General features: G+C 42.5%; 1 protein-coding gene across 1 annotated transcript; it reads left to right on the forward strand.

Moving 5' to 3' along the window:
* The first annotated feature begins 3,022 nt into the window (after window positions 1-3,022).
* On the forward strand, window positions 3,023-17,676 carry Zp2 (zona pellucida glycoprotein 2). The gene is made up of 18 exons (XM_008843894.1): window positions 3,023-3,091; window positions 3,170-3,258; window positions 4,891-4,974; window positions 5,338-5,432; window positions 7,303-7,455; window positions 8,176-8,220; window positions 9,564-9,728; window positions 11,060-11,156; window positions 11,255-11,439; window positions 12,159-12,285; window positions 13,683-13,870; window positions 13,947-14,038; window positions 14,143-14,267; window positions 14,374-14,563; window positions 15,975-16,110; window positions 16,187-16,283; window positions 16,635-16,712; window positions 17,531-17,676. Exons 1-18 carry the CDS (start codon window positions 3,030-3,032, stop codon window positions 17,674-17,676), a joined length of 2,154 nt encoding a protein of 717 aa, XP_008842116.1. The 5' UTR covers window positions 3,023-3,029.
* The last annotated feature ends 2,555 nt before the right edge of the window (window positions 17,677-20,231 follow it).

Genomic DNA, 20,231 nt, shown 5'->3' on the forward strand with positions numbered 1-20,231 from the left:
TTCTACTTGTCCATCTGGTGAATCTAGTCAGCCTATCTAGAGGTCTTTGTTTTAGGAAGGTCAGCTGTTCCTCATCTAGCAGCAATCAGTTGTCAATATTCCTTTAGATAAGATTGGGGTCTGCTGTTCATTTTCCCAGTTCTATGCTGGGTTACTATCTGGGAGTCCCTTTTGGCCACTCTGGCCAACAACTCAAAAGAAGGTATTTCCTATCTGGCATTGTTGCTTGTTATGTAGTCTTTAGCTATACATATGGAATCTTAATAAATTATATTGGCCCCTTTAATCTTTGGTTATACTTTCCTTTTGGGTGTTTAAGACATTCTGTTATGCATAAGAACAACCTAAACGTTCCTCAGAACTACCTTGTGATTACAAGCAAAGAGGGGCCTTCATAATACTCACATGGAAACAGGGACATTTAGGGAAGAAAACAAGACTGTGGCCATCAATTAGCAAGTTTAAATAGTCCCATTGTGAGAGTATTCATTTTAAAGATATCCCACTGCTGTGTGAAATATTAAGAATGTATCAGTTTTCCTACGAATACTGACTGATACATCATCGTACAGTGCAGTCATTTCCTCACTTTCAAATCTTGCTGCACCAAACATGTGTGCACTGTTGTTAGTGGATGCAAGGTTTTTCTAGAGGAAAATCCCAGACAATGATTCCCAAGGCACAAAGCCACTGTTCATAGCTGTCCCATGTAGGCACAGCACCAGTCTGGATCAGGTGAGGCAGATGAAGTTACTCTCTGGTACACCCACCAGCTCCATAGTGGACCGTTTCTCGGGGCTTCTGTAGAGTGCTTCAGTCTTCTAGAAGTTCCCAGGTTTGGTTTCTTCCTAAGGCCACAACTTCCTACTCTGGAGAACAGAGTGCAGCCTGGGGTGGTAGGACACTGACCCTTCACCTCTAGACTGGCTTCTTTACAGACCTCTGAGTCTCAGGTACAGGCTCCTTCCTGTGACACCCTCTTGTGACCTCTTAATCCTCATGGGAACAAATTACCTTCAACATTTGGGGAGAAGGTGCCAATTTTTGTAAAACACACTCAGAATAAGCAGCTATCGCCCTCAGGCTTCTGCCCTTAAACAAAATCCTTTCCCCATCTCCATCCCCCCTAGCCCTGCTCACCTGCCTTTTCCTCCCTCTCACGTGTTCCACTGGCACTTCCTGTACGCAATTCATCACCACAAAGAGGTCAACCACAGGCAACTATACATTTCTTCACTTACCTCCCTCAGGTATTTTCCTGGGTTTCTAAAAAGCACCTGTGTCACTTGGCCCACATACACTGCCTAACCTCCACCCAGCAGGGCCTGATTCAGTGTCTGTTGGGTGGGACCCTAGAACCTGTAATATCAATGAGAAGCCTATGTGGTCCTTTGGATCATGGGCAACATGATTATAACCTACAGTGTTACTTCAGGTGGCTGTAACAGAGTAGAGATTACCTCAAACCACAGCAGGAAGGCAACACAGAAACCAGTAATTACAAATGCCAGCCTATGACTTACCCAGAGTTTGCACCTGTTATAGAACATGAGCCACAGACATCTAGATATCTCAAAGAGCAATAAGAGATGCTGTAAAGATCCATCGGCCTGTCTCAGGAAAGCTGAGCTCTCAAGACGGACCTGACACTCAACCATCAAAGCTTGGGCAAGTTGTTCAGCCTCAGTTTCCTCACCTGTAAACTCCTAACCATTACATGATATTCCATTCTTATTTAGAATCACTATACCCCTTGACACAGGAGCCATACTTTCAGGATTTTATGCTAAGGGTTAATCAGGGAAATGCATAAAAACGTTCATCATGTTAATCAGGTGTGATGGCATATGCCTATAATCACACTACTTGGGAAGCAGAGGCAGAGGATCTGAGGTCAACATTAGCCTGGGCTACGTAGTAAGACCCTGTCCCCCAAAAAACAAGAAAAGAGTATTTTTCATATCATTTAAAATGTTAAATAACTGGAAAGCACTTAACACATGTCAATAAGGAACAGTTAAATACTGGTTTCTCTAAACATGGCCTACTTTCTATGCATCCCTAAAAAATGGTTACTGAGATTTTCATATGCCATTCAGAAATTTTATAAACAGTAATGAGAGATTACAAACAAACAGTACTTAAACTTTACCTCCAGATCTTGTTTTTATTTACATTATGTGATGTTCATAGATAAAGTCTGTAAAGTTGCATATGTAAATATCAGTAGCAAGATTATAAATCACCTCTTTTTCAGGGAGGGTTATTTTTTGAGATAGGATTTCAGTGCATAGCCCAGGTTGACCTTAAACTTGAGAGCCTCCTGCCTCAGCCCCAGGGTACTGGGACTACAGTAGTATACCACCACATCCAGCTTCTTCTAATTGTCTACTTTTTTTTTTTTTTTTGCAATAAGCGTAAACTTTTATATGTGGCGGCAAACCCATATATGTTTTTTTTAATTCACGTTTTTAAGAATACCTCATAAATAATATTGGAGTGACTCCGACTTCTACAATATTCAGAAGACTAGAGGCATTCTGAGAGCTAGGATAAGGAAGTCAATAGTCTTATTTGCTTAAATTCATTCTTTCTTTTAACTCTCTCCCACCCAGTACCTGTAACAAAGGTTTATCAGTATGAACAAGATTTGTTCTTGCCTTAATGAAGCCCTCCACCCTACCTCACTACATTGGAGTTGTAAATATTTTGCCCCCCAAATCTGAACTTTTCCCAAAACTATGGGGAATTCACTCACCTGGGGGTAATTTCAGAGAACTCTGGTTTAACTCCTGACCCTCAAGAGTTGCTGGCAGAATATGCAAGGCAAGTGTCAAGAAGGGCAGATGCCACTTCCTTTCCCAATCCCTCCCTCTCAGCTGCCTCACTCTCAGCTGGGCTTGGAGAGCAGGGCTGGTGAAGATCCAGGTGCCTCCCATGGTGAGAAGGCGGGGTCACATCCCAGTTGCTGCTATAACAGTGCAGAGCAGCTCAGCCTCTGCCTGGAGGCTGTGGTGGTCTCTCCTGAGATGGCTTGCAAGGAGCCGGAAGCGTCTGGGAGTCGCACAAGCTGCTTCAGTATGGGCTGGAGGTGAGGCACTCTGGGAACGAGGGTAGGGAGTACAGTGTCCTTATTTACTTCCAGTTCATTCTTAACTCTTCTCTTCAGCACCTGCAGGCTGCTTTCTCTCTTCTTTACCCTGGTGACTTCAGTGAACTCAGTGAGTCTTCCTCAGCTGGTGAATCCTGCCTTCCCAGGTATGTCTCTGAGGTGAGAAAACCTTTTAGCAAAGAGAACAGGTTGCAGATGGAATGTCTCTCTACTCTCTCCTCCTATCTTTCCTCCTCTTTTCTTTATCCCTCTGAACAGGGTCTTGTTATGTAGCCAGTCTGGCCTCAATGCCAATCCACCTGCCTCGGCCTCCCTAGTGTGAGATTACAGGTGCATGTCTCCATCATCCCCAACTTCGTTGTCTTTTATTATTACTATTTTTTATGTGTACGAGTGTATTGCCTGAATGTGTGCCCATGTCATGCAATGCCCACAGAGGTCAGAAGAGGGCATTGGATCCCCTGGAAATGGAGTTACAGACAGTTGTTAGCTGCCATGTGGGTGCTGGGACTCGAACCTGGGTCCTCTACAAGAGCAGCCAGTGATCTTAACCACTGAGTCATCTCTGTAGCCCCGTCACTGTCTTCATTTTGGTCAAATCATTAAAAGTTTCTCCTGCTTCTCTGTGGGCTTGCTATGTCAGCTAAATTAAAGCATTCAAAGAATTTCTGTGCTCCTTTCCAGGGCCTCCCTACCTCATGTTTTTTGGCATCCCCAGCACAAACCATAACACTGAGCCCCCATCTCTAGGAGCTATCTATAGTCTTCATCTACATCTCATGCTTAAAGCATCAATGTAACAGGCACAGTCAGAGTTCTTCTAAGAGAAAGGAAGCACTCTCGAGACTCTCCACTGAGCTAGAGGATGCAGAAAGGCAGATCAGGGGCAGAATTTGGTTCAAGAAATCTTTCCTGAAGCTTAACCAGGATTTAAAAACAAACAAACAAACAAAAACTTAGTATTTTCTGTGTGTGTGTGTGTGTGTGTGTGTGTGTGTGTGTGTTGCCTGCATGTGAGTACACCTGTGTTGTGCAATGCCGTGGAGGTCAGAAGAGGGCTTCGGATTCCCCTGGAACTGGAGTTAAGGACAGTTCATATCCGCCATGTGGGTGCTGGGAATCAAATCCAGGTCCTCTGCAAGAGCAGTCAGTGCTCTTAACTGCCGAGCCATCTCTCCAGTCCCTAGTATTTATTTTTTAAAAATATTCAATTTGTGTGTATGAATGTATTGCCTGCATGTAAGTGCACCCCTGTCATGTAATGCCCAAAGAGGTCGGAGGATGGTGTTGGATCCCCTGGAACAGGAGGTATGGATAGTGGTTAGCCGCCATGTGGGTGCTGAGAATCAAACCCAGGAGCTCTGCAAGAGCAGCCAGTGCTCTTAACCACTGAGCTACGTCTCCAGCCCAGGGTTTTCTTCTTAAAGCTTTAATTTGGAAAACATGTAGACAAAGCTTTGGGTCTTCAAACCTAACATCCCCACCTCAATTCTCCATTGTCCAGGTTCTGACCTGACCTCCGTGAGGGTTCTGACCTGACCTCCGTGAACTTGCTTGTTAATACTAATCTGGGTTTAATCTTTGGAGGCCAAGGTGTTTATCTGATACTTCCTTACAGTTCTTGGCATGCTGTGCTGTATATGTCTTTCTTAATTTGCGAGCTCTCTGTGGGTAAGAAATCTCCCTTTCTCAACTGGCAGCATTCTTTGATGCTATTGGGGAGGGTCTCTCCAAACAGTTCTGTTAGAAGGCTCCCAAATACTTCATTGGTTCTCCAGGCACTGTCACCTGTGATGAAAAGGAAGTAACAGTCAAGTTTTCAAGCAATAATGACACAGAGAAATGGCATCCATTTGTTGTGGGTAGGTAACGTGCACTATTTCATCTTAATTCCAATTAGTACAAAGCAGGGCCAAACACCATTTGGATACACAAAGCCCAAACCTTGGTGCTACTGGCATCCGTCTCCCCTGATGCCATAAGGGTCCTTGATATGCACCATTCCACTCAGAGGGAAAGAAAGATCTGCCTTTCCTAGTATGCCTTATATCAGAATCCACTAGATGTAAGTCACAACATCCCAGAGTTTGTCACCACACCCAGTTGGGTCAAAAGTAATTCAAATGCCTTCAGTGTGGATAAGAGGTCCTGGCTCTGTGCTCATCCTGCTCTTCCACTGGAGTGCACTTCTTGCCCATCTCCTGTTTAACCTCTGGTTTCTATAGATGCGTTTGGTATTGAAATGCTGAACTGTACTTATGCCCTGGACACAGAAAAGCTCATCCTGAAGTTCCCCTATGAGACCTGTACCAAGAGACTGGTAAGTCCTTTTGCAGAGCGTTGTGTTACTAGTACTCAACTTGGTGTCTAAGGAGTTAGGCTTTGGAATAGAGCAGTAGTCCTCTCGGCATGTTTTGTTTCTAATGTACCCAAAGGATACTCCATAATGCCTAGAGACGTTTTCGAGGTTGGATGGGGTCTACTATTGGTATCAAGTGGGTACAAGCCCCAGGATATTGTCAGAAAGCCTATAGTGCCCAGGTGAGTACCACATAGCAGGTGAACCGGTCTGAAATGTCAGTATTGAGAAGCCCTGTGCTTGAGCCCTTGGTTTGACCTTTTCTCACCAAACCCCTCTAGCCTCCATTTGACTATTAGAAAATGGGGAAGATGCTATCACCGCCACAGGGAATTAACAATTAATGGTACTATACAGATGAACACAGAGCACGTGACCTAAACAAAGCAAATGCTTAGGCATGGAGCTATTTTTATCTGACTCTTGTGTGAGATAGAAGGCTATTTTGGTGCTAGCAAATAGAGAACTTAGCCTAAGAACAGTGTTCAAAAACGAACAGTCGCTAAGCAATAAAGGGTTCTGTATTGCCAAGCAACTGGATTGCCCAGTCAGAGCTGTTAAGGGTGGTTTAAAAAAACAAAAAAACCCCAAAAACCTGTCACATAGGAAAAGTTCTGAAGCTTTGGTATGCAAAGAATCACCTGGGGGATCTGGAATGTATGAAATTAACTGTCTTTAGTTGATGTAGGTGTGGAGTGAGTGCTGGGAAATTGCATGTTTAACAGGTCACATCTGGCCCTGATGCTGGAGCATAAGAGTTATGTTGATGCATTCGTAAACTGCTTTGTGAACAGTCATCTAGTCCACTAAGACACTCTCTGATGGCTCAGTGAAGTAGTTGCATAACTTTTGTGAAAACCTGTACTGATTTAAACTTTTTTATTCTTTGAAAATTTCATACGCGTATACAATGTATCTTTATCATGTCTACCTTTCATTCTTCCTTGACTCCCTCCAAGAATCCCAATCACATCTCCCTCTGAACTGCATGTCCTCCTTTCATAAATACAAGCTTCCCAACCTCAAAGAAGCTTAAACAGTTGTGTTCCCTTGGACCTAAGGTCTGCTAAAGAACCTGTGAATGGCTGAATCTAGTCTCACGGCCTTTATGTAATGATCCAAGTAGAAATGGTTTTCAAAGTTAAAATGACATGGATTACATATTGTCCACAAAGTATAAGATGATTACTATCTAACATATAGCAGAAAATTTAGTCTAAAGCAAGACAGTCATTGGCTGAGTTCCCTGAGGTCAGAGGTATCAAAAATGGCTCCACCAAGCACAACAGCTGCTACTTAGCTGTTGAGTAGGTTATCTGAATTACTTGGGTAGAGGCCCCTGAACTAAGGCCACAATTCCCATATGTAAAGTAATAGACTGTAATAAAAATGTAATAATAGGGGCTGGAGAGATGGCTCCACAGTTAAGGGCACTGGCTGCTCTTGCAGAGGACCCAGGTTCGGTTTCTCACATGATGGCTGTAACTCTGGCTCTAGGGGAATACAGTGTCCTCTTCTGACCTCCACAGGCATTGCTTGACATGAGTGTGCTTACACACATGTAGGCAATACACTCATACATATAAAATAAAAATTTTTTAAAGTTAAAGTAATAGAAAAGACTTTTTGGTGTTTGAGCTCTCTTTTCCAGCTGGGAGTCTACACTATCATGTCTCAAAGGGCTACCTATAGAGTCTCCTAGCATAGGAATGTAGTACCTTCAGGTTCTTGTAGTGTTGCTCAGTGTAAGCATGTTGCCACTTAGCTGCTCAGAGCTAGAATCGCCTTTCCCACTGAGAAACCAGCACTTATTCTTACTACGTTCACACAGATAGGTGGGTACCAGGTGAACATCAGAGTCAAGGACAACAGTACTGATGTTGGACATGAAGATAGTATGCATCAGTTCTTCTGTCCAGCTATGCAAGTAGAAGAGACCCATGAGCTTTCAGGAGCCGTGACCTGCATGAAGGACTTCATGTCTGTGAGTGAAGTGGGCTGACTGCCTCTCCATGGCTACTGCAGAGGAAAGAGAATGGGGCTGGGGACAGAGCTGGGCCCAGAAACTATGGATTTTAATTCTGTGTTTAGTATATTTGCTATGGGTCCATGATGCAATTTCTCAACCACATTGAGGCTTTGTTTCTAAGGCTAAAGTGGAGGAACAACAGCATTCACTTGATAGTGCGGCTCTAAGAACTGACTGAGTATATGTAATATTTAACACACCATGCCTAGCAACAGAAAAGGTTCAAATATCTGAAGTCAGACTAACAACTATGATTGACCAAAAGCCATGTTCCAGACCCTATTCCTAATGCTAAAATGTAATAAAAATAAGCAAAACCGGACAATTGCTTTTGTGAAGTTTATATTCCAATTTGGCTCATGTTGACAAAGGACCACTAAAGTAACACCCAAACTTTACTATAACAGTGATGGAACTGCATGGCTTCACATTGTACTTGGTTTCTGTGGATAAAGCAAGGGGCTTCACATTTAAGAACCCAGTGTCTCAGCCAGATGTGGTGACACATGCATTTAGTCCCAGCACTTGGGAAATCCTGTGCTTTTCCTACTGCAGGATGGCAGCAAGGCTTCTTGAAGGAATGGCATTACTTTGCAATTAGTTTGGGTGTTTTCTGTATAATAGTAGGTGACAGAACCTCAAATGTTCTCCTAAATCTTTTTATTTTCCTTCCAGTTTTCCTTTCCAAACGTTTTCTCTAGATTTGCTGATGATGATCGGGTAAGAGTATAATAGTTGTGTGTCTGTCTGTGTGTGTCTGTGTGTGTCTGCACACACAAGAGTATATGATTCATGAATGCAGGTACCCACAGAGGCCAAAGTGTTGGATCCTCAGGAATCAGAGTTATAGGTGATTGTAAGCCACCTGAAACTGGGTGCTGGAAACAAAACTTGGGTCCTCTGGAAGAGCAGCAAGTGCTCTTAACCACTGAACCATCTCTATAGCCCCAAGAGTACAGTTCATAAATTATGAGCTATGTTAACATTTAAATTCATGTTAAAGCTGACAGTAACTGTAATCTGATAACCATGAGAATTTAAGTCTAATGTTTTAAGTGAGTCTTTTTATATATTTTTAATTGAATTTTTGTGTATTTCATACAGAAAATCATCTTTATACCTCCTTCCCCTTTGGCATCCTCCCATAGCCCCCCACTGGAGTTCATACATTCTGTCAATTGTGTTAAGGCCTATCATGTAAAATTAGTATCCCCAGATGTCCCTCAGTGCAAGGTCATCCCCAGGATCTAGTCAGCCTATCTATAGTCCCTCCTTTTAAGATCAGCTCTTCCTCACCCAGCAGTAATCAGCTGCCAATAATTCTTTGACTAAGATTGGGTCTTCTGTTCATTTCCACAGTTCTGTGCTGGGTTTTTTTCTGCTTAAGTTTGCATGGATCATGTATATGCTGACACCATTGTTGTAGGTTTGTATATGAAAAGGGTCCTAGGCACCTGTAGGACTATTTCCATATGGCCATGCACCTCCTCCCTGGCTCTTACAATCTTTCTGCCCTCTCTTCTGCAATGGTCCCTGAGTCCTGGGTGGATAGATTTTGATATAGGTGTCCTGTCCAAGGACCCACAATCTACAGACTTATTCTCTGCATTTTGGCCATTTGTGACCTTTTGTGTTCCTGGCCCTCTGTTGCATGAGGGAACTCCATTGATGAGACCATGTTTGAGGTCCTAGGTTCAAATCCCAGCACTAAAACTGAATTTCCACACTGGCTTCAGATTCTTCTAGATAATCCTAGTTCCCAACAAGTAATCTTGGCCACTGGCCTCCAAAGCCCACCAAATACCTCATCAGAATCATTCCCAAACACTGATGGTTTTTGCAAAACACGGTGCAACTGCTGTTTTCTTTGGCAAAATAAGCCCATACTGCCTGCCCGGGACCACCATCCTGTTCCTGTCTCTGCTCTTAAGTGAGTCTTTTAAACAATGCTTTTTAAATTTATTGTCAAGGGGTGTGTTTGGGTGCAAGTGTGCCATGGCACACAAGTGGAGGTTAGAGGACAGCCTGGAGATGTTTCTCCCCTTCCATGTTTTTGACTTTAGAACAACATCCCTGATATGGGATGGACAGTTGAGGTTGGCGATGGTACAAGACCCCACATTCTATCCCTGAAGGATGCCTTAAGACAAGGATTTAATCTTCTGATTGACAGCCAGAAAATGACCCTACACATGCCATTCAATGCTACTGGAGTAGCTCACTATGTGGTAGGTGTGAAAACCTTTTGTACCACCATCAAGAAATAAGCCAGCATTCTTTAAGATTTATTTTTTCTTATGTGTGTGCCTGTTTAAAAACTGTATCTGTGTGCCTGCCTGAGTTTGTCGACCACCTGCATGAAGGTGTCTGTGGAGGTCAGAGGGTATCAGAGCTCCTGGATCTGGAGTTACAGGTGGTTGGGAACCACCTGATGGCATACTGGGAGCTGAATCTGGGTCCGCTGGAAGAGCAGTAAGTGTTTCTAATTTCTGAGCCATCTCTCCAGTCCCTAGGCCAGTATTCTTAAACCTAAGCATGATCTCAATCATGTCTTCAAATAAATTGGTTGCATTGCCAATTAAATGAGTATTTTAGCTGGGAATAGTGGCCTACGCATGTAATTGCAGCACCCGAGTTGAGACAGACTTGTGATTCTGAGGCCAGCCTGAACCACATAATGAGACTGTCTCAAAAAACTATAAATTTTGATGCTAAGCACATCACTGGATGATAGGAATGGAATGATGAAGAAAAGAGACACAGGCCTTGCTATAAGCTATTCCCTCCTTTAGTAGACTTCAAAGTATAATGTATTACAAGGGTATTCCTACAAGTCTTAGGAATTAAGGTGTTCTGATTGGGGGACATTGTCCTATACTTTGTCTGCCAAGCCAACTGTGAGATACTAATGAGTTAAAGTGTAGTTATGTTTTGCATAATGTTTAGGACCATGCGACAGTGGCTCCATAAGACTGTAATGAAGCTTGCCTAATTCTGATAGCCATAGTAACATAATGTAATACATTACCTATGTTTGTGGTGATGCCATGTAAACCTGTACTGCTTTTTATATAAAAGTATTGCACATACAATCAAATATTAGGTGGATAATAGCAAAACCATCAAGATTTGTGAGTATCCTCTATGCATAATGACGATTATCTAACTCGTATACTCATTGTTAAGTCATGCATGACTGTACTTGGGACAGGTCCTGGCACACATTGAGCATAACTGGATTGCTGGGTTCTGTGCATGTTCTGACCAATAGTACAAAATTAATACAAATATAAATTAGTATAGATTAAGGTCAGTTCTTGCTCCGGTCTCTCTAGAAATGATCAGCTATGGCTCATACCCACGGACAGCACTAATTTTCCAGGCATTACAGAAGACAAGATTAGGACCAGAGCACCCTAACAATAACTGGACAAAAAACTTAGATTCCATTTATGCCAAAGCAGTTCCAGTGCTTGTGCATACGCATGTCCTGATGATTCTTATTGGTTAGAGGTTTATGTAAACTAATGTCTTAAACACTGATCCACCCCGACCCCAGCAAGGTAACAGTCATCTGTACATGGTGCTCCTGAAGTTTTCATTTGCATCTCCTGGGCAGAAGATCACCTTCTCATCACAAGCTGTGTGTGCATCAGGTGAGGTCCTAGAAAGCTACAGCTTCAGTGGTGGGAAACATTGTTTTGGGGGTTTAGCCAGGGATGGTAATAAGTATTCTCTCCGTGATCCCTTATAGATCTTTCTGTGACTTGTAATGCCACACATATGACCCTCACCATACCCGAATTTCCTGGGAGGCTAAAGTCTGTGAGCATTGGAAATAGGAACATCCCTGAGAGCCAACTGCATGCCAGTGGGATTGACAGAGAAGCAACAAATGGCCTGAGATTGCATTTCACAAAAACTCTACTGAAAACAAAAGTATGTTCATTAGCTTCCCCTGAATGCCACGAAAGCCTGAAATATTCTCTTGGGGGTCATCTGATGGAGCTGACAACTTTCACATAAGCACTAATTACCAATGTGACCAATTTAAAGTGTGTAAGGCCTCCCTTGGTTGATTTACATAGATGACATTTTAAGGAACTTTGACTCCTATACCACAGCTCTTTAACATCTGCTTATACTTTTCAAGTTTTTCTCTGCTCATTTGACAAGTACAAACTATCTGTCAGACATATAATGATGGACCTTTGCTATGTTCTATTAAAGAACAGGAAAACTTGGTCCAAACAAAAGCATCCTCCACTGCTTTCATTGAGGACAGTCTCGATGGATGCAACTGCCAGGGATAGAAAAAACTGATATTTTAGTGTCAGAATGTTTTGCAATAGCATTGTGTAACATCTATAAAGTCCTTTTGACTCCTACTTGGGCTTGGCAGGGGACTCCACTCTTTGCAATTTGCTCTATTAATTCAAGCTTTAGTACCTAACGGTACAATGAACACAATGTGCTGGGAATTTGGGGGCATAAGTTTAGAGCAAAAAAATTCTTGCCTGGAGAAACATCCTGATCTGAAGAAGCAATAGGGTCTTTTGTTTGGGCTTGAAGGAAACCAGATAACTCTGGGATGTGTCCTGGGAATTCGGTGGACTTCCTCTTCCTGAGATGGTTACGTGGCATTCTTCTCATTTCAGTCCTCCGGAAAGTGCCCCCTTGATCACTTCTACTTACCTTCACTCAAGTTGACCTTTTACTTTCAACTGGATTTGGTATCCATGATGATTGATCCGGAGTGCCATTGTGAGTCGCCAGTCTCTATAGGTAAAAGTTTTTTAAAAAAATATTTATGTGTAGAGTGTATTGCCTACATGTAAGTGCACCCATGTCATACAATGCCCGCAGAGGTCAGAAGAGGGTGTCAGATCCCCTGTAACTGGAGTTATGGATGATTGCTAGCCACCATGTGGGTGTTAGGAATCAAACCTAAGTCCTCTGCAAGAGCATACAATGCTCTTAACCACTAGGCCATCTCTCCAGCTTCTAAGTAAAGATTTCTTTTAATTACTAAAATCATCTGGGTTTTTTGTTTTGTTTTCTTGTCTTCTCTTGTGCATGTGGGAAAATACATAGAACTTGAGTTTTTGGTTCATGTTTGTGGCTAAAAGAAACTAAAGATGAGTAAGGTTAGAAGCATCAGTCTAAGTGGTGGAGGCCCAAGTACATTTCTTCTAACATTGGTGCAGGTGCATTAGATCACTCTTAACTGTCACTTTGTCATTTGGGTATATTGGGTTAGACAGCAAAGTCCATCCAGGGACAAAGACCTGAAACTTTTTAAATTTTATCTTATGTATGAGTGTTCTGCCTGTATTTAAGTGCACCACTCATGCGCAGTGCCCTCAGAGGCCAGAAAAGGGCAACAGATCCCCTAGACCTGGAGTTCTAGGTGGTTGTGGGCCACCATGTGGATGCTGGGAACTGAACCTGAATCCTCTGGAAGAGCAGCAAGAGCTCTTAACTGCTGAGCCATCTCTCCAGTCCCAAGGTCCTCAGGCTTCTAATTAGGATACCATAGAAGTTTAAAAGACTCCCGAGACTCCTACAAATCTCCTCAAAAGAACACTGCATAGGTGTTTCCCTCTATCTCAATCTTGCTTTTTGCTCTCTGACCTACATTAGATCAAGACAAACAACTACCTCCCCAGTGTCTCCTCAAACCACCTGGGATTCGTGAGGCCAGCCTGACTATCCCTTATCAAAATGCTTGGAAACCCACAGTTTCGTGTCTCAGAGTTCTGTTGGGTTTTTCAACACTTGCATAGTTTACCAGTTGAACTTCCTTAACCCAAAAAACTCTAAAACTTGAGAAGTACATAGTGAAAACAGGCACTATAAAACCAACAGGGGCTGTATCCCTAGGATGCTTTAACCCCTCTCAGTTTTTTTTTTATTTTTATTTATTTTTTTAGTGGCCTCCTTAGCCTTTAAGATTCTTATTTTTCCTAGTCTATTCTTTGGATGATACAAAGCAAGTTAACTGTTGCTTATATTTCCCTTATAACTCAAACTACTTTAAGTGTTTTCCCAAAGACTCAACAACAAATTCTAGTGCCATCAGCTCAAAGTTCTAGTTGTTCTCCCTGGATTGCTCCTCCCTAACACTTCAACACTGACAGATCACACAAGGTTAATATCCCCAAACCTTCACTGCCGTACAGTTACAGGTGAGCTGTGTACACAGGATGGATTTATGGATTTCAAGGTCTACAGCCACCAAACAAAACCTGCTCTGAACCTGGACACACTCACAGTGGGAAACTCATCCTGCCAGCCTACCTTCAAGGCCCAGTCTCTGGGGTTCGTGCAGTTTCACATACCCCTCAATGGATGTGGAACAAGACAGAAAGTGAGTAGTAACCAACAGGAAGAAGTTGAGAATTTTAAGTAACCACTTCTTTAACCAACTTTCTCTAACATTTAAGTTTGAAGGTGATAGTGTCATCTATGAAAACGAAGTACAGGCTCTATGGAAAAATCTACCACCAACCATCATATTCAGAGATAGTGAGTTCAGGTGTGATTCAGTTCCTACTTAGGTGTATTTTTTCAAAGCTTTAGTTTAAATTACAGAAATCTCAACATAAAATTTTTTCTATTGCCCTACCCACAATCTTACAGAATGACAGTGCGGTGCCACTACAAGAGGGACAGCATGTTACTCAATGCTCATATCAGAAACCTTCCTCCTCCAGTGGCCTCTTTGAATTCAGGTCCACTGATACTGGCCCTACAAACCTACCCAGGTGAGCTGTTGCAACTTGAGATAATCAAGTTAGGCTGGTGCTGCCAGCCTAACATGTTGCAGCCATCAGGTGCCTCAATCCTAAAAGAGGTTTCCATTCATTGCAGACAAATCCTATCAACGACCTTATGGGAAGGATGAATACCCTCTAGTGAGATACCTCCGCCAGCCAATTTACATGGAAGTGACAGTCTTGAACAGGAATGATCCTAGCATCAAGCTGGTCTTGGATGACTGCTGGGCAACACTGTCTATAGACCCAGCCTCTATCCCCCAGTGGCATATTGTCGTGGATGGGTATGTACTCCCAATGCCGTAGGGTTTCTCAGATAACCCATTGGAACTTTTCAGTGACAGAATTTGTTCCATCTTGTGACTTGAAGGAGACTTTGGTCATGAAAACCTGTAATCATTCCTTTTAAAATAGTCATCAGTTATTAGTCCTTGGTCTAATCAAGTGGCTCTTATTGTTTTCTTATTACCTGGAATCCTAAAGAATGGGATCCTCCTCCAAAATGCCTGGCTCTATTACTTCATCTTTATCATGAAAGAATTCTAGTGTCTATCCATTTATTGGATATTTACCACATGCCAGGCTGTTAAGTATCCCACCTGTATTACCTGAAGAACACTAGCCATCTTCATGAAGGAGCCCAAATTTTTTAAGCTTGTTAAGCATTGCTTTGGGTACATACCTAAATACTAAGTGGCAGGGCTGGAGAGATAGCTCAGCAGTTAAGAACATTTGCTGTTCTTTCAGAGGACCTAGGTTCAATTCCCATGTACCCATATGGTGGTTAACAACCATCCTTAACTCCAGTTCCAGGGGATCCAACGCCCTCTTCTGATCTCTACAGGCATTGCGCAGCACAAGTGCACTTGCATGCATGCAGGCAATGCACTTGTACACATAAAATAAAATTTTTTTTAAAGTGGCAGAGCTGGGATTAGAACCCCATTTGACTCTGGTAACTAAATGTGACAATGCTATGGGATTGTAACTACATGCACATTTAAACCTAAGTATTTGTCTTCTCAGCTCTGCCTATAGTGTATTATCCAGGGTGTCTTAAATGTGAAGAATTACACTTTAGCTTGGAACTGTGGGACTGTATTACTAAGCTCCTAACCTCCAGTAGTCTCATGTTTCAAGACTACCTACAATCAGTTCAAAGAACTTGTTCTTTCACCTTTGATTTTTTTTTCCCACGTATTCTTCTCTATAGTACAAGTCTTGACTATCCTTATCCCTAAATCAGTCTACATACCTTTGTACTTGCCACCTAACATTCCGTTGTTTTCAATAGCATCATTACCTGCTAATATATAAATAAGTAGCATGGATTTTTCTACTTCTGCCACCAAAATTCACTGCCTAAGACATAATAGAAACTCAGTGGAAATAAGTAACCCAGCATCTTAAGCAATACACATATATTTACAGTGTAGTCACAATTTGAACCCGTAATAATTTGGTTGTTAAATACATACTTGCAGTATATAGTAGAATATGTGATATATCTTATAATTGCATGGGTATTGTTGGCAAACTTGGGTCAGAACGATGTTTAGGTAAAAGACACTGGTAATAGGTAGTCATAGCTGTGGCATAGAGATGCTACATATGACTCAACTTGTAGAAATGTGCATGTGAGGGTTTCTGTGACTGATGCTCCCACCGCCTCCCTCCCCGGTACCTATTTCCTAGCTGTGAATATGACCTGGACAACTACCGCACTACCTTCCATCGAACTGGCTCCTCCAGGACTCATCCTAATCACTACCAGCGGTTTGACGTGAAGACCTTTGCCTTTGTGTCAGAAGCTCGGGGGCTCTCTAGCCTGGTAGGTGGTCAAGAGGTCACCTATGGCAGGTTACAGGTAAATGCATTGCTTCCTCCTGACACTCTTCCTCTTCTAGGTCTACTTCCACTGCAGTGCCTTAATCTGCAACCAAGATACTCCCGACTCCCCTCTGTGTTCTGTGACTTGCCCTGCATCATCAAGGATTAAACGAGGTAAAAACGGCAAATTCCGGTCCCTGTGAGTCTTGCTCCAATGCCTCTATGTTCCAGGACTGAGTATTTTTAAGAATAATTACAACTTGTTCTTCACTTAGTCCCAAGAAATGCCTTAGCCCAATCTTCCTTTACCTATGTGGTAAGCCTGAGATAGGCAGGCTCCTGTTGAGCTCTATGAACCCATTCTTTGATAATCCATTTCACCCTTTGAGAATTTATCCATGACAGAGAGATAGGATTCATAGCACAGGACAGAGATACTCCATGAAGCATCTCCTTAAGACTTCCATTAACACCCCTGGAATGCTATTTCCAGAGGTCAGTCACAACCTTGATTGATCTTAACAGAGGCCACCAAAGAAGACAAAATGACAGTCAGCCTCCCAGGACCTGTTCTTCTGTTGTCAGATGACTCTTCACTCAAAGGTAAGGGTTTAATTTAAGGCCGGGAACACTTCTTGTCACAAACCTTTAGCTTTCTATGGCAAGTTTAATGTGTATGCATAACAATATGCTTATGATAAAATCTAAACAAAAGCAAAATAGTCTCCCTTTGCAGTTTTAAATCTTTGTGTGTTCATCTAGAAATCTTTTATCAATGGAATCATGTATTCTCCATACTGTGCTATGACTTGCTTTATTACTGTAGCTTCTGTTATAGCCATCTTGGAGTCATATGGCTCTTAGTCATGGGTCTGTTTATGACTCATTCATGGATCTCTAGGTTAATTCTATTCACAATTCTACCCTCCTGCTGGAGGGCATAACAGATCCTTAATGCCATTTTAGATCTTTAAGATCTTTGCCTACTATACAAGAAACTTCATGTATATCTCTAAACTGATAGGTTGACAAGCATGAATATCTACTAAACTTATCCTCCCGTATTCATCCTATAGTCTTAACTTCAGGCCTAGAATGTGAAATTAAGCTAGCTTACATCTCCAGCCAAACAACCTGTGAGATCACACCCTTGGGGATGGCTAACCATATCTGCACGAGGACACTGTTACACAGGCAGAGTCTAAGGCTCTGTCCAGGTGTGAGGCCAGCTGGCTTGAGACTGGAGAAAAGTGGCAATGGCAGGGAGAAGAATGGGTGTGGAGCAGGCGAGGATGAAGTGAGGTCCCAGGGTGAGGGGGTGAGGCTATATCCTGTTCCAAACTTCCCAGTACAGTTGAGGCTTAACTTTTGTGCAAGGTTTCAATACGACCTTAAGACTTGAATACCTGCTCTCTTTGCAGATGTTGTAGACCCCAAAGGGCATGAGATTGCTGAGGATGCTGTTTTGAAAACAGTGGCTGCTGTAGGTGTGTTGGTGGGTGTGGTGGTGATTGTAGGTTTCATTTGTTACCTGCATAAGAGAAGAACTGCAAGGTTGGATGACTAATTGGATTTGAAAATAAAGAAACTGCAGTAGAACTCGTGCTGCTTTTGTGTGTATGTTCATGTGTGCACACATGTGTACGTGCAGATGGAAGTCAGAGGACTACAAATGTCCCTATGCACCATCTACGCCCTCCCGCATCGAGTCTCACTGGTCTGGAACTTGCCAAGTAGGCTAGACTAGCTAAATGGGTAGGGAGCCACAGGGATCTGCCTGTCACTGCCTCCTTGGCATTACAAGTATGTGCTCCTAGGACTGGCTTTGTTTAGAGACACGGTCTCCCTGTAGCCCCAGCTGATCTGGAACTCCCTATGTAGACCAGGCTGGCCCCGATCTCAGATCTGCCTACCTCTACCTCCCAAGTGCTGAGATTAAAGGCATATGTCACTATGCCCAGCTAGGACTGGGATTTTTTAAACCAGTGAGTTCCGGAGATCAAACTCAGGTCCTTGTGCTTGCAAGGCATGTGCTTCACCAGCTGTGCTCTCTCCCAGCCCTCTTGCCTTCTATCTGAAGATGAAAACACATTAAAGAATTATTTCCTTCCATCATTACATAGCTACAGTCCTCTGGACAGGAGTTCATTTACTTGGACAAGAATAGGCAGTTTTACAACTTGTTTCTAGGTTAGGTTTTTCTGACCTCCCCGCACCCCAACACTATCTGAACCATGGTATTTACATTCAATAGTGAGGCTATTACAGCCCCACCGAAGGGAGTATGCTTAAATATGAGTCTTCTGTGCTATACCTCTTTTACTTAAATACACAGAATTTGGGGGCTATGAAGTCAGTGTCTAATTTTGTCTCAATGAAATGCTAGACACAGGGTACTTACAAAGTCAAGTGGTTTGGGTTTTGATTTTTTCTGTCTCACCATTCTAGAGGTCAAAGGCTGATAGGCCCACTGGGCAGGGTCTGTGGTGAAGGTGGGAGTGTATATCAGCAAGCAATCATATCTGGAGTCAGGAAACAGGACAAGATACCTTACGATCACCTTGAAGGGCATATCCCCAATAGTTTAAGGACCTCTAAATGTCCACAGCATCTCTCAAAGCCACCACTCAGGGGATCACTCTGGGAACTAAATATATATTTGTTTCTTTGAGATGGTCTTCCTGTAGTCCCAGATGGCCTAGAACTATGTGGACTAGGCTGGCCTCAATCTCAGAGATCCACCTGCTTCAAGTGCTGGGATTAAAGGCATGCACCTCGAGTGGCTAGGGACCAAATCTTTAACAAAATCTTTAGGGGCCAGTCAACCAAAATACAACACCATCCTTAATCATTGGCAAAAATTCTTTCTCTTTAATGAAATTTTAATGGAAGAAAGTTTCCTAATAAAGTATTTCCCAACTTGGGGATAAAGAGATAGCTCAGCAGTTAAGAGCACTGGCTGCTCTTGCAGAAGACTTGGGTTTGATTCCCAGCATCTACTTGGTGGCTAACAACTATCTGTAACTCCAGTTCCAGGGGATCTGACACCCTCTTCTGACCTTGGCAGGCACTACACAGCCATACATACATTCAGGCAATACATTCATACACATAAAAATAAAGTATTTCCCAACTCAAATCTCTCAAATAAGACAATTTCTCTGAGAACTTAAAGTGGTTTAGTAACATCTCTATAGCCCTAATTTAAAGATCAGAGTCTCTTTAGGAGACGGAAAGGAATACTATACAATTCATCTTTGGTGCAATTGCAATATTCCAGGCATCAAGACTGTCATTGAATTGGAGCCTGAACTATTTCAACATTACCTATGCTCAGGTCTCACTAGCTCTCAACCCTGTATGGCTCAATCCCTAAGGGTAACCTAACTTCCTCCAGGCTGCATGGGAAAAGTCATCTCTATAGGACTAGTCTTTAACACCAGAGCTCAGACTATCTTTAACATATCCAATACAGAAAAAGATTCACTTACATCCTTCAGCTAGAAAAATTTGTTCTTCAAGAAGAACATAAAGATTTTAAATCTCTAGAAGTGGAGGTTAAAATAGAAATCTTTTTAACTCCTTGACTATCAATTGTTAGGGTATTGAGGTTTTCCCAGATGTAACCTGGAGGTAAAATAGAATATGTGCATCTGTTATCTTCAATATGCCCTGCATTAGACTTTGCATAGCTAAGACAGAAGACCTAAGAGTTTAAAGGAGAAAAGATTTATTTTGGCTCACAGTTTCAGGAGTTTCAATCTATGGTCACTTGGTTCCACGTGCTTGGGTAGACTTTCAAGACAGCAGGAGCATGTGGCAGAGAAGGATCTTGTCTCATTAGGGATAGAAAACAAAGAGTGAGGAAGGGACTCAGGAGCAAGTGTAATCTTTACAGGAATGCCCCCTGGAGTCCTACTTCATCTAGTAAGGCCCTACTTCTAATGTTTTACGACCTCAAAAAACAGTGCCAGCAGCCAGGGACCAAGTGTTCTGCACATGAACCTGTGGAGGACATTTCAAAACCAAATTCACCCTCTCTTCAAATCATTTTGTTAGATTTATATAGGGTGAAACTCAATTCTGACAAGAGGAAATGGTTGCACTTAAATTATGTGGAAG

Source organism: Nannospalax galili, unplaced genomic scaffold, assembly GCF_000622305.1.
Source record: "Nannospalax galili isolate Female #2095 unplaced genomic scaffold, S.galili_v1.0 scaffold381, whole genome shotgun sequence".
Lineage (NCBI taxonomy): Eukaryota > Metazoa > Chordata > Mammalia > Rodentia > Spalacidae > Nannospalax > Nannospalax galili.